The sequence below is a fragment of the Primulina tabacum genome, unplaced genomic scaffold (genome assembly GCF_025594145.1).
Source record: "Primulina tabacum isolate GXHZ01 unplaced genomic scaffold, ASM2559414v2 Contig388, whole genome shotgun sequence".
Taxonomy (NCBI): Eukaryota; Viridiplantae; Streptophyta; class Magnoliopsida; order Lamiales; family Gesneriaceae; genus Primulina; species Primulina tabacum.
The window spans coordinates 119,514-144,275 of NW_027459735.1; the positions used below are offsets into that span (position 1 = coordinate 119,514).

Below are 24,762 nucleotides of genomic sequence, written 5' to 3' on the forward strand. Positions count from 1 at the left end.
CAGTGGTAATAATATATTTCTCTAGATATTAAATATATCACAATCCTGATAGATTCAAATTCCAGAGAAACAAGCCTCTCTCTCTCTATATATATCAAGTGTTAAGGTCAAAACTCCAAAACAAAAGTTTGGAGATTGATTCTACGGTCTTTCTTGGATCGGAGAACAAATGTAATTTTATTGTAGATTTGACGATGGCAGTGCAGCAACATCCAACCTCCCTGCTTGATATTTCCAAAGAGGATTGTTCTATTAGAATCTTTTGCAGACCACAATGTCTGCATCTTGGGGACAAATCAATGCCGTATACGAGGTTACCCCACCAAGTTACGTTCAAAATCGACGTTCAGGTTTTGTTGGTACCATCCTCGGACTCCGAAAACGGCGTCCATTACCATCGTACATATGAGAAGATCTCGTTGCCGTCCCATGAAATATTGTCGGATGATCAGTGCCGGCAAAGTGTGCACAGATTGATACTAGACATGAGGCCGGGCCCTCTGTCTCTCAAAAAGAGAAAACTCCAATGGGGGGCGGAGGAACGTGACTCGGCCGGAAGGGTTTTCCACAGGGAAAAGTTCCTGGAAGGTTCCCAAGGGTTGGTATCTGAATTGGTCGAATATATCCGGAAGGTGAGGGATTCTCCGCCGCTGGCGGTGGACGAACTGGGTTTCAATATCTCAATCAAGAAACTAGTGACTCAACCGGACAGTGTGATCGAGGCGTGGAGATGTTGGTATTTGGCCTCGTGGGGTGAATACCACGACTTTGTTTACTGTAAACCGATGGAGTATAGGCGCGGGTTGCGGAGGGAGTTGAAGGCGTTGGAGAAGATGAGGCAGAAAAGAGGTGATTTTGATGAAGCGGACAAGTGTTGTATTTGCTTGGAGAAGCTCGAATACGGTGGGTCGGAGGTGACGCGGCTCCCTTGCCGCCATGTTTACCATGAATCTTGCCTTCTGGCCTGGCTGAGTGTTACCTTTTCCTGCCCCTGCTGTCGAGCCAAAGTGCCACCCGCTGGCCGATCTCAATAATTGTTTGAGCACGTTTATGTTAGTTGATTTCGTAGATATTTATTCAATCAACAGTATTTATATTTATAATAAAAAGTTATATTGTTTACATAAAAATAATATTTTTTGATGAATGATCCAAACTGAATATTTGTTTCGCAAAATTGATCAATAAGAGCGTTTTACGTGAATTTTTGTTTAATTTTATAGTCTTAGAACACTTTTAAATCATAATATGTATTTATATTCTTTTATTTTCACAATTATTTTTTCGAATTAAATCAATATATTACAATATAAAAATCAAACAAAGCATAATACTCGAAATATTTCTATTATAACATGTCTAAAATGATAACTAAAAACAAACAATTTTACATCTAAAATTACTAATTTAGTCTGTATAATCATATTGTTCAGTAATTTCTTTTTCAATTGATAACATCATCAATCAATACAATATTTCTCGTGACATGGTTGATCGGAGAAAAATTTTGATAAACTCCAATTTTGAGAAACTGTGTTATGTATTTGCTAGGATAACCGGAATATTCAACAAGATTATATAAGTAATTTGAGTATCTGAGAAACATTCGTCCACTTTCTTAACATAATTTACTACATCAATGGCAGATTTTGCTTCTCTTGTTAATGAACAATTCAAGAATATCAACTCCGAAAATACCTCATTAATATCAAAGCCCCATTTACTGCATTAGAAGAAAGGATATGCACGCTCCTTTCACCCGCTTAGGACTGGCGGCCACCCGGTCTATCATATAATCCACGCTGCACATTATGTTAATTAGAATAGATATTGTTAACATTTTTATTGTATGTATATAAAAAAAAATTTAATATGGACAAAATTTGATTTGAGTGAATTGAATTAAATAATAACTAGTTTGAATGAACAAATTTCATTTAGTTTCAAATATAAGTTAAACAATTTCTATAGTAATCGTAATAGATTCAAATATCAGTGTAATTTAAAATATGTTCTTTAAATTCTTACTCGAGTCAAGGTCATTTTCTAAATGCCCCTCTAAAAATCAAGGACCATGTACTTTAGTGAAATTGAGTTATTTTTTAAAGACAAAAACTTGTGTGAGACGGTCTCACAGGTCGTATTTTGTGATACAGATCTCTTATTTGGATCATCCATGAAAAAATATTATTTTTTATGCTAATAGTATTACTTTTTATTGTGAATATCGGTAAGATTGACTCGTCTCACAGATAAAGATTCGTGAAACCGTTTAAAAAGATATCAACTCTTTTTTAAAATTGTTTTGGAGGTGAAGTCATTCTCTAAATGTTCCTACACCTTCGCTCAATTCAACTAAGTCACAATAAGTAGGACTTCAACTATAACATAATCAACAGTAAGAACCAGTTACTCAATTAACATTAAGATATTTTCATTAACATTTTACTGTGGACTACTCCTCATGCCTCCATCGATTGGAGAACTGCATACTCAGTTAACGTTAAGAATTTTTCATACGACATAATAATACTGCAGAACATATGCGAGTCCTTTCTAGTGAAAAAATCGAATTTACTAAGGATTTGATTCATCCGACGCGTACAAAGACTAAATTTTAACGAAGATTTTTTGCCTACTAGAAATGGTGTAGATGATTTACAATACTCGAGGGAAGTTGTGAATAAAGAACCTCTTTCTAAAAGCTACTAAAATAACGATTAAAAAAAATACAATTTGATAATGTATGGGCCAGTGAGCAAATACTGACCCGAATGACCAAAATAAATGGGGCATGAGGAGTAGCCCGCAGTAAGAAGGCCCGGCCCATCAAATCTATTTTAAATAAGGTCAAAAATTAAATCATGGCGCTTAAACCTACTGATTTCGCAGAGCATTCGCTGAGAATTTTGCGTTGAATCAATTCTAAAAGGTTCCTTTTTTCCGATCTTTTGACTATATTATCAGTATATGTTAAAAGAAATTTGATTTTCTGTCTTCTTTTTTTCAGTTCATAGATCGGGGTAGAAATCGCATGGTTTGATTATTATTATTTAAATTTATTCTGTCTAAACATATTTGTATCTTACGTTTCGATGTTCATATACTGTAAGCTGCGCGTGTGAGGATAAGGGTAATGTATGTAGGTTTTGATTTTGAAATGCATATTAGAATCTGCACAGGTTTTTTCAGTTATAAATATCCATTTTGTAAGAAATAAATATGAGATTTGGATTGAAAAATAAAAACAAATCGCGGGAGATACTGAGTGATTCACGTTTTAACATTAGAAATCCAGCAAAAGTATCGATAATTTAGATGTCTGGGTATTTTTATCTTTATTTTTGTGCGTGGAATGAATTTTCTAAGGCAATATTTTTCAGAATGTTTACGTTTGTGTATTGTTTCTGGTGGTTACTGATGGTCTCATAGAATTGCTACAGGTATACAAGACAGGTAAAGAAATATGGAAAGACCTCTCACTCTAAAGCCGCTGAACATCCAAGATGAAAATGCGGCTATCCGATGGAAAAGTATTGTTCTTCTTTTGCATTTTCTTGTTTTATCACCCCTCACTGCAAATGAGATCACTGTTGCCTGTTGGAGGTCTCTTCATTGAGAAAAAAATGCCGGGACAGAAGTTAACTTTTAGTACCCATGAATTGAGAACTAGTGGCAGTGAAAACATCCATCGTGCTCGATTTTAAGCATATAAATATGAAGTTTATTTATACAGTTCAGGCAATGGATTTCCAAGTGATTTCATTCCAAATTACCTCTATACTTGCTATTTTGCTTCTTTATTTGAATTTGGTTCGTTCAAGAGTGATAACAATCCAATATGCGTTTTGTCCGCTTGAAGTAACAATATGTGCATAATTATTAATGGTTTTAAACCATAGTATCCTAGGAGAACGTCCACTGAGTCTCAAAGCCTCCCTATGGTACATGAGTATATGTGTTGAAGGATATTGTGAGTTTTGCATGTTTTACAAGATTAAAATATGTTTTATCTCCATCGAACAGGTTCTTTCGTTCCGAAACTGGGTTCGGTAATATCTAAACAGCGTTTTTCTCTGTTGAGGCTAAAATATCTTAGCCAAAGAAGGATTTATTTCTCTGCTCATTTCTCCCTGCAGATTGACTGCTAAGAGAAATTCTTTTTTCCACTTGATCGTTTTTAAATCGCCTGAGGACCAACAGATATGTGGAAAAACTGATACTGCTCTCATAGCATTGGATCTTCCGATTTAGTACTTTATGTGCAACAAGATTAATGACTAACTTTGCGCTCGAAAAATTTGGGATTTAGCCTCTAAACTGATTATTATTTAATATTTTTTTTTACCTTGTTACAATAATTGTTATAGCATTTGTATTGCAATTTTTCCTACATAAAGGAACTACATGCAGTTTTTCCTGTCTACCATATGTTTAGCATGTAATGCAATGTTGTTTCAATCTCGCAGAGGCTCCAGTCGATGGTAAATCTAAGAGCTCCAAACCAGTTTCTAAAAAGGGTGGAGCGGCAATTGAGAGTCGTAAAGCTCTTAAAGATATTACAAACAAGACGTTCCTTAATCTTGAAGCATCATCACAGAAAAAGAGTTTACAGAACAAGTGTGATGTTGTCGAAGATGCATGCATTCATCATGTCTTGAAGACCAAGGCACAGTCGGAAAAGAGTGCAATAAATGAAAAACTTAATATTGCCGAGGAAGGGTTCCTGCATGATCATAGAAATTGCATCAAGGCACAAATGGCAGCATCGGAACTCAATTTCTTTGACACGGTTCTTCCTGGACATGGTAATCTGTTTAAATTTATACCAGTTTGCTTTTGTCTTATGTTGTTTCATTTCTTTGCAAGGTTAAGTTATGCATCTTTTACTTTTATTTTAGCTGAATTGCAGCACAATTTCGAAGGTTTAACAGCCTGAGTTGTAATTGTTAATCGCGTGTATTTATCTGGAAAGCTGGTTAATTTGAATATCGAAACCCCTTTGTTCCAATGATTCCCCCCTCCTTTCCCCCTGTTTTCTTGCACTTGCTAGTGTCTAATGCATTGTTCTGTTCCTTTTTAACCGTGCAGATAAGGCAGAGTCGAGAACGAAAAAAGCCAAGGTTTCATGTTAACAACATATGTATCTGTTACTACTTTTAATTGTTGATATAAGTAGATCTTGGCATCTAACTTGCTGTATTTTATTCTCTAGAGCAATCTTGATATCAGCAGCCTGGGCTGCTATCCAGAACCAGAAGAAATACCGATGCCAGAGTTCGCAGATTGGTTCAAGTCTTGGTGGAAGTCTCCCCCCTCTTCACCAACATGCTGGGATTCGCCTCCTGTGTCTCCTTTTTCATGGGATCATGACTCAGTTGAGCTGACGCTGAAGGAAGAAGACGAAAGTTGCATATAAGGATTTTATCCATTTTCTGACCAATAGCAGTGACGTCATGTACTTGGCAAATGAGGCAGTGGACGAAGCAAAGGCAGTCACTTAACCTGATGGTTATACCCGTTCAATAATTTCTGTATTTCTCAAAGAGGTGAGGTGCGTACTCAAAAAAGAAAAAAAAAAGAAATGAAAAAAAAACCATTGGGGATTTGTATCTTCTTTAGAGAGTTCGTCAAGGTGCAAAACTCTGTCCTTGAATCTCGCACACAATCTTATCATTTGTTACACATTGTATGGATTTGTATTAGCAACATAACAAGTATGTTAGAACAATTCTCACGTACAATCTTATTGTTAATGTATGTCTTTGGCACTGATGTCTTGCATGGCGGTAAACCGTAATACTAAAAATGCTAGATACTGTGTAGCTTAATAACCGTGAAAACGCAAGGCCAAGTAATACATTTTATAAGGTATACCATTCACTCAATTTTACTTTAGTAACAAAACAAGTATTTGGTATATTGCGCCACTTGGATGTGTAGACAAGACACAGTTAAATATTCCTGCGCAAAATGTTGTATTATGGCTCCTCACTTCTTACGAGTCGACAGTGCAGCTGCAATCCCACCGGCCAAGAGTCCAACAGCAGTTGCAGCGATACCAATACCAATCACTCCATCTTTATCGAGGAAGAAAACATGGGTAGAAAAGAACAAATATTTCTTATCAGAAAGTCGAAGATGTATAAATCTGAAGATAACGAGTTCAGTTGACAAGAAGGGTCCGAGTTACCTTTCGTAATTTTATCTTCAATTGCTTTCTTGAGAGTCAACGCCTGCCTCCAATCAGGCGCAATCTACAATTTTACGCCCAAAAGTGAATTACGCAGCCAAATGTGCTACCTTTTCATCTTGGTAAGTGGAACAGTTGAAATATATTGAGGTGGGAAAAACACACCTCCAAAGCACGCTCAACAAGCTGCCTGCTCCTCAAATAATCCCCGCTTCTGTAGAATCCGACTGCTAAAAGGTAAAGCTCTTCCCTCACCTTCAAAGGAGTGTTTGAGCGAGGCAAAGAAGCTGCAGATGACAAGTTACATCAGTTGATAGTGACACACTTAAACCTCGTTAGCCTTCATAAAAGGCAAGATAAGAAGAGGTCAGAGAGAAGCTCGTGAAATGCTGAACAGCAAAGGTGACTTAAATGCATCATTCAAGGATTCCCGATAAATTTCACAGGAGTCTTGGGTCCCAAAAGAAAATTGTTCATTAAAACACGCAAACAAACATGAGAGAGTAGGATCATTCCGTTGATACCTTCGAGCATAGCTATTCCACGCTGCACATCTTCCGGACGTTTTGAATGAACAAGGGCCCAAGACATGCGCATGATGCTTTCACTTCTAAGCTCATCAGAGGTACCATTCTCAGCTTCAGCGACCTCTCTTTCACAACCCTGTATATGCATAATGCTCACATAGAGGCCAAAAAACGTGAATAAAGGCAAAACTAATAGATATACAGCTTGCACCCCAAGGTTAGCTGTTCAAGAATTTACATGGAAGTGCATATACACTCGCAAGGGCGGATCCAAGAATTCCAAAAGAATAGGCACCAAGACACAGAACGAGAATGACTCATTAGAATTTGACTGGCAAACCTTGAAATTTTTTGAAATGCAACAAACAAATTCAAATATTTTTTTGTCGGGTGTGTATCGCTCGGCTTCGTGCCAGGTCCACCCTTGTATATACAAGAAAAATGTATGTAATCATCCAGATCTTTCTAGGCAGCCAAGACAGGACAGACAAGTAGTCACATTTATCTAAGAGTTAAGCTAAGCATAACATTTTACACATAATCTAATCGTTCACAAGTTCCGTCAACAAAAGTAAAAGACTAACTTTAAGCCAAGAGCAATCTGAGAAGCATTCATACTAGAGATTTGCCCCTACCCAGAAATGCAATTAATTCGCCATCTCATTGCTTATTATTATTATTACTGTTTGCAGGATTGCTCTTGTAAAATACCTAAAACACAAACAACTCCACCCAAAGACCAGAACCCTAAATTCTTTTCTTAAACCCTAACACAAAAAATTCAGCTAAAAACAAATAACTGTACCAGAAAAATTATTACTCACAGCAATGACGTCGGGATCACACCAAGGAAGGTGATCGCCACCGGTGAAAAAGGTCCCCACCGAATCGAAGAATTTCCCAAATTTCGCTTCCATTTCTGAATTATTTCGCTGAAAAAACTATCTTACCTGTGTAAACTATAGAGTTCTTCCCTTTTCTTCCGTCCTAAGAAATTAGTTATATTTTTATTTTCAAAATAAGAAATTAATTATTCCCACTACAAGATCTCGCTCAAAGGTGGCAAGCGGAAGCTACATGAAACTAAGCCCACAAAAATTTCAAATTTGTATTTTCTGTCCCTAGATTCTGGTGTTTGAAATTTCAGTTATTAAATATTTAATTATTTCTAATAAAATTCTGCATTATTTAGTTATATTATTTGAAAAGACGACCTCACATAAATTTTTATGATTATCTATAATTTATATGTTAAAAATTAATATTTAAAATGTGTGTATTGAATATTTGAATGTTGAAAATTAGGTGTTGAATATTGAAAATTAGTGTGTGATGATGTATGTAATGATGAATTTATTTTTTGGATTATTTGTAAAGAAATTCTATAAATAGGCTCACCATTTGTGAAGAAATTCACAATTGAGTAGAGAGAAAAATATTATAAAGTGTGTTGTTTGGTAAATTTTGAGAGTTTGAGATTTTTACTTTTTACCATAAATTTTTACTTTTTCACAACACGTTATCAGCACGAAGCTCTAAAAGTCCTCCATACTTTTCCAAGCTCCAAACTGAAAAAAAAGATAACAAAAGTAATAATATTTATTTTACTGTTATTTATTTATTGTATATATAATATAATGTTATTATATAATAAAAATTAGAAATAATAAAAATATTTGTTTCAAAAACTTGTTATAAATCCTGGGAGGATGTTAAGACGACATCCCACACTCCCGGTAAGGGATACGACAAGTATAAAAGCCTATAAGGTTTTTAAACAAAATAACTTATGACACCTGATTATAATAATGTGATATGATATACATAATTATTTAAACATGACTAATATTATATACATCATATTATTACCATAAAATTGTACAAATACATACATTTATTTTTTTGTACACCAACGGTTATAAACGGTAACAAAACGGCTAGTTTTTGCCCTATAAATATGATCTCACAAACACATTCAATCACTCCAACTTTCTCTTCTTCTCTAAAAATTATTCTTCATCAAATTTTTCGAAGAAAAAAGAAGATGTCTCTCTCAAGGTTATTTTTATTATTTTGTTTATCATACTCACGAGTCTTGTATTTATTGGAGAATATCCTCCTCTTATGTTTTCTTTATTTTTACGAATGCTTGTACTTGTTGTTTATCCATTACTTTGTATTGCAATATTCATTAACTAATAAAATGCATCATAATTTTTTTTAGTCCCACCATGTCATATCTGACAAAGCTCGAATTTGTTGCGCTCGACATCACGAGAAAAAATTATATGCCATGGACTCTCGATGTAGAAATGCATCTTGAGTCATTGGGTCTAAGCGAGACCATTAAAGAAAATGGTATATCTTCATCACAAGAAAAAGCAAAAGCTATAATATTTTTGCGTCGACATCTCGATGAAGGTTTAAAATGTGAATATCTCATCGAAAAAGATCCCTTGGCTCTGTGGAAAGGATTAAAAGAAAGATTTGAACATATAAGGGAAGTTATATTTCCGATCGCCCGTAATGAATGAAATATGTTAAGATTCCAAGATTTTAAGAAAGTCAGTGATTATAATTCAGCGATGTATCGAATAATCTCGCAGCTAAAATTTTGTGGACATGAGGTTACAGAATCGAAAATGCTTGAAAAAACATTTTCCACGTTTCACGCATCAAATATAACTTTACAGCAACAATATAGAGTGCGTGGATTTGCGAGATATTCTGAACTCATCGGCTGTCTTCTTGTGGCGGAAAAGAACAACGAGCTGCTAATGAGAAATCATCAGTCCCGACCCACTGGATCAACAGCATTTCCAGAAGTAAATGCTGTAAGTAAAAATGAATTTAAACCTGAAAACCAAAATCAAATTCAAAGACAAGGTTTTGGTCGAGGTCGAGGTCGAGGTCGAGGTCGAGGTCGTGGTCGTGGACATGGACGTGGACGTGGAATTGGTCGTGGTCGTGGTCGAGGCCGTGGTTTTGAAAACAATAGAGATAGTTCTCAAAAGGGCGTCATGAACCACCCACAGAAAAGGCATCATGAGAACATGAGTGTTAATGAAAATCACTCGAAAAGATTTGAAAGTTCTTGTTTCAGATGCGGCACTCCAGGACATTGGTCTCGTATTTGTCGAGCCCCCGAGCACCTTTGCAAGCTCTATAAAGAATCTATAAAGGGGAAAGCAAAAGAGACCAACTTCACTGAACGCAGTGACCGTTTGAGTGATTCAACTCATTTTGATGCTGCTGATTTTCTGAATGATTTCTCTGGAAATGATCAATATGTTGGTGGGATAGAAATGAAAAATATTGATGCTGCAGATTTTCTCAATGATTTCTCTGAAAATGAACAATATCATGGTAGAATATAAATGTACAATAATTTATTTTTCATGTATTCATATAATAATGTCTTATTATTATGATATGTGTTATATTTAAATATGTATTGCCAGTAATTTTATTTCATTGTTTTTGAAGTTCAAATATGGAAAATGCTATGAGCAAAGTTGAAGTTTGCATACCCGATAGTGGTACAACGCACACTTTCCTCCGAGATAAAAGATATTTCTTGGAACTAAAACCAACAAAAACAATAGTGAATACAATATCAGGTCCTGTAGACTTGATTAAAGGATGTGGTAAAGCACAATTTTTGTTACCTAATGGTACAAAATTTTTGATCAATGATGCTTTATATTCACCACAATCGAAAAGAAATATGTTGAGTTTTAATGATATATATTCTCGTGGGTATGATACTCAAACAATAAATGAAGGGAGTAAGAAATATATGTGTCTTACCACATATAAATCAGGAAAGAAATATGTGATTGAAAAACTACCAATGCTCACTACCGGATTGCATTATACACATATATGTCCCATTGAATCAAACATGGTAATTGATAATTTTTCAATATTAACCAATTGGCATGATCGATTAGGACATCCTGGTTCAACAATGATGCGAAGAATTATAGAAAATACACATGGTCATCCGCTGAAAAACCAGAAGATCTTTCAGAATAATAAGTTTCAATGTAAAGCATGTTCTCTTGGAAAACTTATTATAAGACCATAACCAGCCAAAATCAAAACTGAATCACCAATGTTTCTTGAACGTATTCGGGGTGATATTTGTGGACCAATTCATCCATCATGTGGACCATTTAGATACTTTATGATATTGATTGATGCCTCCAGAAGATGGTCACATGTATGTTTATTGTCAACTCGAAATGTTGCATTTGCAAGATTACTTGCTCAAACAATAAAATTGAGGAATCAATTTCCCGATTATACAATCAAGAAAATTAGACTTGATAATGCTGGGGAATTTACTTCCCAGACTTTCAATGATTATTGTATGTCTATGGGAATCATTGTTGAGCATCATGTTGGTTATGTACATACACAGAATGGATTGACTGAATCATTGATTAAACGTCTGCAAATGATTGCTAGACCAATGATTATGAAAACAAAGCTCCCTATTTCTATATGGGGACATGCAATTTTATATGCTGCTTCATTAATTCGCATCAGACCAAGTGCATATCACAAATACTCCCCATTGCAGCTTGCATTTGGTAAAGAACCAGACATTTCTCATCTGAGAATTTTTGGATGTATGGTGTATGTGTCTATTGCACCACCGCAACGAAAGAAAATGGGATCTCAAAGAAATGTTGGAATTTATATCGGTTATGATAGTCCATCAATCATTCGATATCTTGAACCTCAGATAGGCGACGTGTTCACAGTACGTTTTGCTGATTGTCATTTTAATGAGGAAATCTTCCCAATGTTAGGGGGAGAACAGAAACATACCGAAAAGGAAATTACATGGTATGTATCATCATTGTTACATCTGGATCCAAGAACAAAACAATGTGAAAAAGATGTACAACAAATTGTGCACTTGCAAAGAATAGCAAATCAAATACAGATGCATTTGCAAACACAAAAGGGGTAACTAAATCATATATACATGCTGCAAATGCCCCTGCTCGAATTGAAATTCCGAAGAAATAAATTGAAAATACTCATGATGTCATTAAACACCTGAAGCGTGGAAGACCAGTCGGTTCCAAGGATAAAAATCCTCGAAAAAAAAAATTCATAGAGAAACACGATGATCACAAAAGAGAAAATGATGTTCCTGAAGAAACACATGATAATCACAAAATAGAGAATGATGTTCCTGAAGAAACACATGATGATGAAAATGTTCTGTCAGAAACACAAACTGACGAGAATCGTGAAATATCTATCAATTGCATTAATACTAAAAAAATATGGAACCGAAAATATATAGAAGAAATTGATGATATATTTTCTTATAATGTGGCAATCGACATCATAAATGATAATGAAGATCATGAACCAAAATCTTTTGGTGAATGTAAAAATCGGCATGATTGGATAAAATGGAAAGAAGCCATCCAGGTTGAATTGGATTCGCTAAATAAACGTAATGTTTTTGGACCTATAGTCCTTACACCTGAAGGTGTAAAACCTGTTGGATACAAATGGGTTTTTATTCGAAAGCGAAATGAGAAAAATGAAATAGTAAGATATAAAGCTCGACTTGTTGCACAAGGTTTTTCTCAAAGGCCTGGAATTGATTATGAAGAAACGTATTCTCCCGTGATGGATGTAATTACGTTTCGGTATTTGATTAGGTTGACGGTATCTGAAAATTTAGAAATGCGTCTTATGGATGTTGTTACAGCTTACTTATATGGATCACTTGATAGTAATATATATATGAAAATCCCTGAAGGATTTAAGATGCCTGAAGCACAAAGTTTAAAACCCAGAGAATATTATTCTGTAAAATTACAAAGATCATTATATGGGTTAAAACAATCCGGTCGAATGTAGTATAATCGGCTAAGTGATCACATGATAAAAAAGGGATATGTAAATAATTCAATATGCCCTTGTGTTTTTATTAAGAAAACAACATCCGGATGCGTAATTATTGATGTATATGTTGATGATTTAAACATCATTGGAACGAATAAGGAAATTCAGGAAGTTGTGTCATACTTGAAGGAAGAATTTGAAATGAAGGATCTTGGAAAAACCAAGTATTGTCTGGGTTTACAAATTGAACAAAAAAAATGTGGAATATTTGTTCACCAGAAAAAGTATACAGAAAAGATCCTTAAACGTTTTAATATGGATAAATCAAATCCTTTAAGTACTCCAATGGTTGTTAGATCGTTAAACATAGAAAAGGATCCATTCCGTCCATGTGAAGATGATGAAGATATTCTTGGTCCAGAAGTACCATATCTAAGCGCTATCGGTGCCCTTATGTATCTTACAAATTGTACAAGGCCTGATATATCTTTTGCCGTAAATTTATTGGCAAGATTTAACACATATCCAACAAAGAGACACTGGAACGGAATTAAACATATATTCCGTTATCTACGAGGAACAACAGACTTGGGACTTTTGTATTCAAAAGATGCTAATCCAAGTATAATTGATTATGCTGATGCTGGATACTTATCTGATCAACACAATGTACGTTCTCAAATTGGATATGTATTTACTCGTGGAGGCACTGCAATTTCTTGGCGTTCACAGAAACAAACGCTCGTAACAACTTCATCAAATCATGCCGAGATTATTGCACTACATGAAGCAAGCCGTGAATGTGTATGGTTAAAATCCATGACCCAACATATCCAAATCTCATGTGGATTATCATTCGACGAGAAGCATGTGATACTATATGAAGATAATGCTGCATGTGTTGCTCAAATGAAATAAGGATACATAAAAAGCGACAGAACTAAACATATTCCTCCTAAGTTCTTCGCATTCACCAAGGAGCTTGAGAAGAATAAATGTATTGATGTTCGTCACATTCAATTAAGTGAAAACTCATCAGATCTCTTCACAAAGGCACTTACTACAACGATATTTAGAAAGCACATATATAATATTAGGATGCGCAATCTACGAAATTTGTGAAGAATTGTTCGTGTCAACATGAGGGGGAGTTTACGTGACTGCACTCTTTTTCCCTTACTATGGTTTTTATCCGAATGAGTTTTTCCCAGTAAGGTTTTTAACGAGACAGTATAAAAACACGTAATGAAGACAATCATTATGATCATCATCACAAGGGGGAGTGTTAAAAATTAATATTTAAAATGTGTGTATTGAATATTGAATATTTGAATGTTGAAAATTATGTGTTGAATATTGAAAATTAGTGTGTGATGATGTATATAATGATGAATTTATTTTTTGGATTATTTGTAAAAAAATTCTATAAATAGGCTCACCATTTGTGAAGAAATTCACAATTGAGTAGAGAGAAAAATATTATAAAGTGTGTTGTTTGGTAAATTTTGAGAGTTTGAGATTTTTTACTTTTTACCATAAATTTTTACTTTTTCACAACACTATATAATTTAATTTTTTTCTACTTAAGAGAATGGTTTTTACAATTCTGTATCAACCAACATTTCGTCGAAAAAATTTGAGATATCAGTGTGAAATGAGCTATAAGGAAATGATTTTTACTGTTTTATTTTTTAAAAATAATATATAGAAGCTATAAAGTTACAATAAAATAAAACACCATTTAAAATTCAAAATTTATTTAAAAATCATAATATATCTGCCCAAACTATATGTGGTTCCTAATTTTTATTACTATTATTAAGAATATGATAACAACGTCAAATTTGGTGTCTTTGTTTGAGATTTTTTTTCCATTTATTATTTCAAAATATGGTATGATCTCTTGTTAATTTTTGTAATTATGATAGTATCCAAATTTGAATATAAATCAAATTAATTATAAAAAATATAGATACGCGCGACATGTTTATCAGTGCACTTGTTATTATTAAATATGAAACCATGTACAACAAATCAAAAGCCTTTATCCAATTAAGTGGATCGGCTCTATGAATTATGTTCCATCTCCCATTATATCTTCATATATATATTTTGATAATGCATAACATGCTTAATCGTTTATATCCAAGTCTTTTTCTGGTCTACCTCTTCGTCCATTAATATAGATACTAGTCTCACATATCCTAACTGGAAGAACTTCTATTGATCAAATTTGTATGTGCACAATCCTAACTTTTTCTTTGATATATTCGTTTATTAGCAAATCCATTCTTTTATAGAGTAGGTCTCTTGTGAGACGGTCTCACGAATCTTTATCTGTGAGACGGGTCAATCCTACCGATATTCACAATAAAAAGTAATACTCTTAGCATAAAAAGCAATACTTTTTCATGAATGACCCAAATAAGATACTCGTCTCACAAAATACGACCCGTGAGACCGTCTCACACAAGTTTTGCCTATTTTATATGTGCACATCCACTTTAACATCTTCATATTTGTAACTTTAATATTTTGTTCATGTGCTGGTTTACTCTCCAACATTCATATTTATATAACATAGCAGATTTAATCGTTATCTTGTAAAACTTTTTTTTGAGCTTTAGAGGTATCTTACAATCACACATAATACAATATATGTGTCATGATTTCGACCATCGTACGTGTACTCTACATGATAAATCTCTATAGATCTCCCCATCTTTTCTATAAATATGACACCCGATAATTTTAGATCTCCTATTTCAATGATTGTCTCGTTGCTACTAGTATTTCTAAGTTTAAATTCGATGTATTTTGTTTTTGCTTTATTAAGTCTAAATTTTTTTCTTCCAATGTTTTTCGCCAAGTTTCAAGCTTGGCATTTACTCTTTTACGAGTCTTAGCCACCATAACAATGTCATATACAAACAACATGCACCGAGAAACCATGTCATGAATGTGTCTGCCGATTTCATTCATGACAAGTGCAAAAGAGAAGAGCTTAAAGTCGATCTTTGATATAACTCTCTTTATAGAAAACTCTTCCAATAAGCCTCATTGTATCATCACTCTTATCATTATGTCCTTGTACATGTCCTTGATGACTTCTATTTGCTATTCTTACACTTTTTTCCCAAAATTTTTCACAAAATTTCTCTCGACATTCGATCATATATCTTTTCAAGTTCGATAAACACCATGTGTAAATCTAGCTTCTTCTCTCATACCTTTCTGCTAATTGTCCAGGGAAGTGTCTAACCTCCATCTTTGACCTTTCAAACATTAATTCGAATTGATTTTTTAGTCACCTTACTCTCTTTCTTAACATTCTTTCAAGCACTCTTCCCCAAAGTTTCATGGTATGACTCATTATTATAATGCCCCCTATAATTTGCAAATTTGTTTATCTTCCTTGTTAAAAAATTGAACTATAATAATTTTTCTCAACTATACAGACATTTTTCGCGTTCTTAATATCTTGTTAAAAAACTTCGTAAGTTATCAAGTACCTTGAAATCCTAGACGCATCCATACCTCAATAGAAATATCTCAAAATCTTATCGTCATTCCGATCTTCACCGTCTTTTAAATTTCATATCTCTGAAGTTTGAATTCATCGATATAAACTCTTGTTTCCATACTCTAACTTTCTTTAAATTTCTAAGTTAGGTTGGTTATATTGAAAGATCGTGTAGTACAAACTATTTTTATTCTCCAAATATCTCTCTTTTATATCAAATATTTTTTTAAAAAAACTAACAATGTCAAAAAAAAAAAATGCAAACATAAAATTTAGATAAAAAAAAATCACTCCAACAGCAATGTTTTATACAAGATTCCAAAATGCTCTGATTTCTTAATAGATGTTCCAAATTAATAACAGTAACTTTTCCTAACAAAAAAAGAAGAAAAAGTCCTAACATTTATTTTCATGTTGATTCTTGCTCTGCTCAAAATGCATTCATTTCCAGCGTCAAACATTTCTTTATCATCACCAATTTCCTCGCAAATTCCCCCACCAACTTCTCTTCCCCCTCCCCACGAAACGCCGCCGCCACCAAGTCGGCGTTACTCCTCCCCCTCCACTTCCCCTCGCCGCCGGAATCCGGCCTTATCACCACCAGCGTAGCCCCCTCCATCACCTTCCCACAACCCGGCAGCTCCATCTTCTCCGCATACCATATCTTCGTCCTCAAACTCCTGCAATCCGTCAAGATCCCTCCTTTCCCCAACTCCTTCATCTCTTCAATCTGTTCTCTGTTCATACAAATCATCCCCTGCTCACACTCATCTGAAACCACCACGTTCTCGACCATTTTCCGATCTTTCACAGTTTCTTGAATCAGGTAATGCCTCGCGGATGCTGCGATCAAACAAGAAAGCGTCCACACAATCCTCAGTTTCATCTCGGCTTCGGTCATCACACGCGATTCCTGCTCTGACCCACGCTCTGCTTCTCCCGATTTATCCTCATGGTTTTCACACCTTTCCGACCAAGACTTGGCTCCAACAATCACACAGCCCTGCAGTTGGCTCCCAAACTCCGCCTTCCACTTCAGAAAAGTCGTCGAATTACTGCCGTTTTCACCATTTCTTGAACCCAATTTCTGAAATCCATGGCACGGTAGCCTGAGATGAAGCGCCCGCAATTCATCAAACTGCTTCAGGGCATCATTTAGCACATAATGGGTACGATCATTATTCTCGTTCCTTGATCTGATGAACTTCATCATCCGAGAAATAAAACGGATGGGTTTAAATCTCATCAGAGCTCTACCAACGATATTCTTGAAAGAATTCTTGGAAGAAATTTCATCAAATTCTTTGCCCCTTTTCCATGGAATGGAGAGGAAAACTTCATCAACTTTAGGTACAATGAAATGAAAGCGTTTGCACACAGACATGGACAAACAGAGAGACTTTGCATCGTGAAGCTTATTGAAGATTGAAAGAACAATATCATCTGGCAGACGATCGAACAAATCAATAATCTCTTCTCTGGGATTCATTTTCTTTTCTCGAGATTGAGATTTAAGATTCGGAAGTCATGCGCATAAATACTTGAAAATATAGGATAAAATATGGGCGTGGATGAAACTTCTTGGTGTAGAGAAAAGCCGTGTGCAGTCCCAAGTATTGCACACGTATTGGAAAAAAGGCGGCGAAGTTGACTTTTGTACACAACAATATTCAGACAGCTGAACTGGAGTTTAAGCGGTTACGTGGAACCCCTATCTCTACGCTCAACATTTATGATATTTAAAGTGACATTAAATTACTCAGAATTTCCTTCTTGGATTATGATTTTCAAAGCATGCTTGTCATCAGCTTAAATAATTTTCTATTATATTCAACATTTCTTGTTATAACCAACACGAAATTTGAACCTTGGATGGATTTTAAGCATTTGAAATATATAAATTAAAGGTCCATAAACAAGCACTTGAAGATACAAAGCATTCAGTCCAGCGGTACACGAGATGTTACAAATTTTTACAGTATAAAGGGAAACCAGATGCATGATCTCAAACATTGAATCAAATCCTTGAAGGAATCATGGGAATTGAGTTTTGTAAGAATGCACAGGCAGCCGCCACCCCGCTACCGAGCTTCACTGGATAACCGACGTCCTTGAGTATCATCTCCACCCCAGCAAGACAACCTAATAGTTGCAACTGCAACATATGCAAGAATCATACTTTACTTGATGAATCCGAGAAACATGGAATAAGGAAAAATTCGAGCCTGTACTAAATGATCTTTTGGCAATATCTTATAATTAGAAAAGATAGCGTACATCGTTGACGTTTCCAAGATGACCAATTCTGAAAACCTTCCCTGCAACCTTGTTGAGTCCAAGACCTAAACTAAGGTTGTACCGCTTCCATGCCCGTCTTACGATCTCCGAGCTGTCTATGTATGATGGAACAACCACAGCAGTTACTGTGTCACTGTACCATTCATCCTTTTGGGTGCAGTTCTTCAAGCCCCATGCTTCCACTGCAAGTCTGAGTTTTCAGGATAAAAGTAGAAACCTCATTGATTTGGACATGAATGTTTACACTTGTCATATCATGAACATATATGCAAGACAGCATAACTGAGTGTTAAGAGTTATCGCTGCACCAAAGCTTAAGCTCATGGTAACGATTCAACTCAAAATTTTAAATTGTCGAACTCAGGTGACAAATTGTGGTTTTGATCCAAAGAAACATATAAAAACAGCCATATAGAAAAATTGGGGCAGTTGTTGCTTTTGAATGTTACAATTGTTAAACTGTATGATATCTCAAATGTGATTTTGATTCCACCATTGCTAGGCCTTCGCTAAGATCCAATTCAAAGATGTTAGCAAAATTTTAATCCCAATTCTCATGATAATCTGGAACTGCAACTAAACTAAATGAATAGTCACCAGTCGACACATGTGATTATGAAAGCTGGTAAACAGTGTTTTTACATCAACAACAGTGAATTCTCGTACCTTGTTGCTTTGCCAAGACGACTATGCCTTGCGATAACGTTGTCAAGCCCCTCCTCGAAAATGAGATCCAACGCTGCTCTTAGCCCGTAGAGAAGTTGGACAGAAGGGGTGTAAGGCCAATATGTTCCCAATTTATAGAACTTCAAGTAGTCTTTCCAGTCAAAGAAAACTCTGAGTGATTTTGCAGTTTTAGAGGCCTCTATAGCCTTGGGGCTTGCGCAAAGGATTCCCAAACCCGTAGGAAGTGAGAGAGCTTTCTGTGAACCAGTAAGAGCCACGTCAATACCCCACTCGTCCATGCGGAAATCAAGTGCACAAATGGAGGACACTCCATCCACTAGAAAGAGTGCTGGATGTTGGTAGTTATCTGGAATTTATTGCAGAAACATGTTAAGATCACAATAAACGAGCCAAGTTTCCAGGAGATGATTCAAATTCTTCTTATCAACCTAAAATACATACCGAGTATTTTTCTTACAGTAGCCAAGTTATTAGTAACTCCAGTTGCTGTCTCATTGTGCACAATGCAAATGGCCTTAATTGTATGAGCCTTATCTTCTGCTATTTTTGAGGCTAAAACATCAAGGTTAGCACCTTGACCCCATTCACTTTCAACAACATCAACATTGAAGTTGAGGCGTTGCTGTTGATCAATCCAGAGCAAACTGAACTGACCAATCAGAAAAGACACAATTCGATCACCAGGAGACAAAGTGTTTGTTAGTGCACTTTCCCACGCACCAGTGCCTGCCCAAGACAAACAACTTCCATTAGCAAACTAAATGGAGCACAGAAACTTTGATATGCTGAGATATAGCTTATCAAAATCTACGAGTCTCCACCAAGAAGGCAACTGTTTTACTTAGCCAACACTGTTAGATATTCCATTTTAAAGAGGGCCTATGTTTCAATGGATCATTCTTATCAATATATGAGATACGAGGACGAAACAAAGGAAGAAGAAAAGAAAGACGAAGGAAAAAGAATAAGAAGCACTTGTCATAACTAGCATATTATATTAGCATTACTAAAGATTAAATAGAAAATAAATAAAGATAGATATAGAATTAGTCGCCGGCAGTTGCATATAAGAGGTTGGATAAATAAAGGAGTAGACAGAAAGATTGGGGAAGGTTTTTGCTCGTAAATGTAACTTCTTCCTTCTTCAACAAATGAAAGTTATCTGAATTCTCCTCAACTTCATTCTTCTTCTTCAATTCTTTTCTCATTCTCTTGAACTGGCTCCCTAACAATGTTCCAATGAACATTTTTTTATTACATCTGGGGGAAGGGGTTTTTCGTTCTCATGATGCTTTGAACCTTGGCCTGTCCGTGGGAGAGGATTATGTCGTTGCATCACGTGGGTGGTGACACAATGAACAAATTTTTTAATGATATGAATTAAGCAAGAAAAATGTTATGATTGCACTCCCAACTTACATGGCGATAATTACTTAAAAATCATAACATGGATATAGTTAAGGTCACCGAATCTAGCACTCTACTCAACAAGATACACCATCACCGAAATTTGGTTACACATGTATAGGTGTATACTTGAAGATTTTCTGGAAATTGTCCACCTCTACTCAAAAATTTCTATGGTTGGAGGTGAGTTTTCAATTTCTTCTGACTATAGTCATTTAGATTTGCCAAAATTATCCTTTAATATGTACCTGTCGTGGGGATGATAAAAGAGGTCCCAGAAGTGGTCTTAAAAATCTTCTTCACATCCTCCAGCAGAGTCTTTGTAAGTGCTGGAATAGCTGGAGAGCGGTAATCTTCATTGTTTCGGTTCATGGCACGAAGGATTTGTTCCGGGATATTGACAGGTCCCGGAACAAAGAGGTGGTTTCTTCCTGGTCCATTGACATAGTCCATTTCCTTCCCTTAAAACTTCACTGGATAAAAGGGGAACCCGAAAAAAGTGCCAAGGCCTTATCTGCACAGTCCCTGCAAGGCTAAAACAAATCAAGAATATGGTACAAAGACATCCACAAATCCAAACCTGTAAAGCTGAAAATTCCTCGAAGTTGACCAATTAATATTTCTCATAAACATGCAAAGCATTCTTTTTTTTAGTTTCAGAATTCGGAAACATGAAAACCATGTTGTTAAGCCCCGTCCCGATTTCTGAAACCATACTGGACCCATATAACAGATACAAAGGTAGCACCTCTTTTGTTACTTTCCTACACAACCTTAAACTAACCATAAACAACAACACCTCGTCGATGCAATTTATCCCGAAACACAACTTTGTCCTTCCCAAATTTTTTTACATCGATTACTATGGATGTTAAAAACATTATTAAATCCCATGCAGTTGGCTTCAAAACTTTGCAAGATAAATAGCATTCTAAGCCCGAGTTGACATCCTCTTAACTGAAAAACAATATATTTTTCGATAAAGAATGGATTTTCGCCCGCCTATCATCTTCTTCACTTTTACGGGTTCGCTCATACATAGTACAGACAGAATAAACTTCAAGAAACATAGCGAAGAATCATATATGGGTCTTTTACCGTAGCCGAAACTCTGAAAACAGCGACTAACCCAAAGAGCGGGGAAGGAAGTGTGGAGATGAATAGACCAAAGAAAGGGAGCAAACTATTATAACAGAGCGCGAGAATCACTCCTGTCCCATGATGCCACGTGGCAATAGGAAAAATATTAGCACTGACACCCTTGCATTATAATCGATTCCCTTTTTTGTCTTGGTTCATTCAATGCAGAATCACTTTGCCCATTAGAAGCCTAATAATCATTTACTGATATTATTTTTGGGTCAGTATTAAGATTTAGAATACAATATTAACAAAATATATGGAATTGGTTAATGGTTTTTATAATATGAACTTTTACTACTCTCACTTGTTCTTTTGTCCGATCGAAAATGGTCAAGAAATGGATATATTCGACGGTGTAAGCTTGAAATTCTTTCTTGATACCTTACCACGATGTTACGACTTACAAGGACTCAAATGAGAAAATATGGTGGGAGATACAAATACAAAAGAAGAATTAAGGGACCAAATTGAGAAGGAAAGTGGTAGAAGGAAGGATGAATGCTTGAGGTGGGAAACTATACTGAAAGATAAAGAGATAAGAGGGTTTTGCACCACACTTTGTTCCTATGGTAAGCAAGTCACACCAAGGATTCGGTTTTGTTTTGTTAGATTTTCAATGAACGATATCTTTTATGTGAGGCTGTTAAACCAACCAATTGTAAGTTTCTTTGCCACTATACTATGCAATATTGGGCCTTGCTTGTCTTCCCAATAATTAAGGACCAAAAATATTTGAAGGATTAACTGTCAATGTGTCTTTGATGAGAATGGATGTACATTATTCGAGAGCAAGTTTGCAAAATTGAAGATAATTTCACGTGTGATTTGTGGACGAAAGTTCTCTCTTCTTTCTCGGGTTTTTTTTTTTTGTGTACCATATAAAAGTACTCTAAAGTTGTACTCAGATGGAAATATTTAATTTTAAAAAGGAAGTTTTTTTTTTGTGTACCATATAAAAGTACTCTACAATATTACATGATTATGTTATATGTTATGACATATGAGTCACAATTTCACCTATGTTACATGTATTTTGACATATGAGCCACAATTTCATTTTAACATATGAATCACAATTTCACAATTATGTTACATGTTTTAACATATGAATCACAATTTTACAAATATGTTACATGTTTTGTTAACATGTGAATCACAATTTCACAACCAACTATTTTACATGTTGTTTTAACATATGAATCACAATTTCACAAATATGTTACATGTTTTGTTAACATGTGAATCACAATTTCACAACCAACTATTTTACATGTTGTTTTAACATATGAATCACAATTTCACAATTATGTTACATGTTTTGTTAACATATGAATCACAATTTCACAACCAACTATTTTACATGTTGTTTTAACATATGAATCACAATTTCACAATTATGTTACATGTTTTTAACATATGAATCACAATTTCACAAGTATGTTATATAATATTACATGTTTTAACATATGAATCACATATTTAACGTATGAGAACATAAAATGCAGTTTACAACACACATGTGGAGAGGACAATTTACGTGGTAGGTGACATCAAGAGCTGATTCAGCTTGGGTTGCAAATTTGATAAAAGACAGATTAAGGGGAGAGTCATTTGATCTTCCATGTTAGATGATGAAAGATATATATAGAGATTATGGAGTAGATTTAAAGTATCACAAGGTTTGGAAGGGCAAGGGATTAGCATGACATTATATTTCATGGCACATAAAAGGGGTGTTGTGTTAGATTGATATGGTATTGTCGTGTTGTTCGAGAAAAAATCATGACAATACGGCGGAATGTGAGATTGATGCATTAAATAATAAATTTAAATTATTGTTCATTTGTTTCAATGTATGTGCAGTTGGTTCTGCTACTGGTTGTAAACCGATGATTTTTCTGGATGGCATTCACATAAAAAAAATAAGTACAAATGTAATATCATACTTGTGGGAAACAATGTCGATGATTTGTTTCAATGTATGTGCAGCTTGTTTTGCTACTGGTTGTAGACCGATGATTTTTCTGGATGGCATTCACATAAAAAATAAGTACAAAGGTAATATCATATTTGTTGTGGGAAACAATGTCGATGATGATCTTTTTACATTTCATATTTTGTAGTGAATGCTGAGAATGGTTGTAACTGAGATTACTTATGTTTAGGTGTCCTACTTTCACATCATATCATGGGGTTAAAAAATTTCATGTTTTTCTCTAATAGACATTGGTATTATCAAGGTTGTTAAACTATTATTTTCAGGTAGCCACCGTGGTTATTGTTTGAGGCACTTGGTGCATAATTTTGTGAAGTAGGTTAGTAACTGATTAATTTTAATTGAAATTTATAATAGTATTATTCCTTTATTTTTATATAAACCAATGTTTTTAATTTGAAATGTGTTAATTTTGTTGTCATTAAAGGTGATGTGAAGTTATCGGTTACACAACAAAAACATCGGTCTTTTGTGTTTAAAAATATTTTACGATTTTATTAAATTGGGTCATTTACTTTATCTGTATACTCATTCAAGATGTATAGATAAAACCCTTGAATATATTTTAAGTACCATGAAATCCAAAAATCATGTGAATCATGAAATTCATTAAGAAGTGTACTGTATATTCTAAATTCTTTCATAGTCAATTCAGTCGCCAAAAAGAAAGATAAAGATTGCTCGAACTCGAGACCGGTATATGTGATGTTAACGCCACGCTTCATTAGTATGGGAATAGAGATGTCCGATCATACCGATGAGTGATTATAAAATAATTGCACTCAACAACCCTCTTTTAGACTTTTCAAGTGGTTATCACTTATTAAGTATATTAGTCCGCGGTTATGGTTGTAAATCATTAGTCTTTAAACTCGAGACAACATGAAGGCTCTACATATTAGCACCATACTTTGACTTGTTTACCGAATCCAAGAGGGTCATTCGGTGAAGAGATTAAGAGTATTCCTGACATATGTAAGATCTGATGTATTGTAGTTGGGAATTCAACGCTTAACTACGGGTGTGTATATCCTATTGATATAATGAGTTAATAGTATAAGAAATCTCTAACCAGAGTAAGACACGTACATTATGTGAGAGGTTATGC

At 34.9% G+C, this 24,762-nt stretch overlaps 4 protein-coding genes across 5 annotated transcripts; 1 reads left to right on the plus strand and 3 right to left on the minus strand.

Moving 5' to 3' along the window:
* Positions 1–2,628: 2,628 nt before the first annotated feature.
* LOC142534140 (protein PATRONUS 2-like) lies at positions 2,629–5,986 on the plus strand. Of its 2 annotated transcripts, none has more exons than XM_075641062.1 (5): positions 2,629–2,932; positions 3,433–3,533; positions 4,470–4,808; positions 5,092–5,123; positions 5,216–5,986. In XM_075641062.1, the coding sequence occupies exons 2-5, from the start codon at positions 3,467–3,469 to the stop codon at positions 5,417–5,419; spliced, it is 642 nt and encodes a 213-aa protein (XP_075497177.1). In that variant the 5' UTR covers positions 2,629–2,932; positions 3,433–3,466; the 3' UTR covers positions 5,420–5,986. The 2 variants fall into 2 exon arrangements, with proteins under 2 accessions (XP_075497177.1, XP_075497175.1); XM_075641060.1 differs by having other exon boundaries at positions 2,630–2,932; positions 3,444–3,533.
* On the minus strand, positions 5,780–7,827 carry LOC142534141 (mitochondrial fission 1 protein A-like). The gene is made up of 5 exons (XM_075641063.1): positions 7,545–7,827; positions 6,718–6,856; positions 6,359–6,480; positions 6,194–6,257; positions 5,780–6,080 (listed from the first exon to the last, which is right to left on the minus strand). Exons 1-5 carry the CDS (start codon positions 7,635–7,637, stop codon positions 5,992–5,994), a joined length of 507 nt encoding a protein of 168 aa, XP_075497178.1. The 5' UTR covers positions 7,638–7,827; the 3' UTR covers positions 5,780–5,991.
* Positions 7,828–16,394: 8,567 nt separating this feature from the next.
* LOC142534146 (F-box protein At5g46170-like) lies at positions 16,395–17,674 on the minus strand. The gene has a single exon (XM_075641067.1). It carries the CDS (start codon positions 17,610–17,612, stop codon positions 16,554–16,556), a length of 1,059 nt encoding a protein of 352 aa, XP_075497182.1. The 5' UTR covers positions 17,613–17,674; the 3' UTR covers positions 16,395–16,553.
* Positions 17,675–17,979: 305 nt separating this feature from the next.
* Positions 17,980–21,020, minus strand: LOC142534145 (serine--glyoxylate aminotransferase-like). Its single transcript, XM_075641066.1, has 5 exons — positions 20,764–21,020; positions 19,550–19,834; positions 19,088–19,454; positions 18,401–18,611; positions 17,980–18,278 (listed from the first exon to the last, which is right to left on the minus strand). The coding sequence occupies exons 1-5, from the start codon at positions 20,966–20,968 to the stop codon at positions 18,141–18,143; spliced, it is 1,206 nt and encodes a 401-aa protein (XP_075497181.1). The 5' UTR covers positions 20,969–21,020; the 3' UTR covers positions 17,980–18,140.
* Between the last annotated feature and the right edge of the window lie 3,742 nt (positions 21,021–24,762).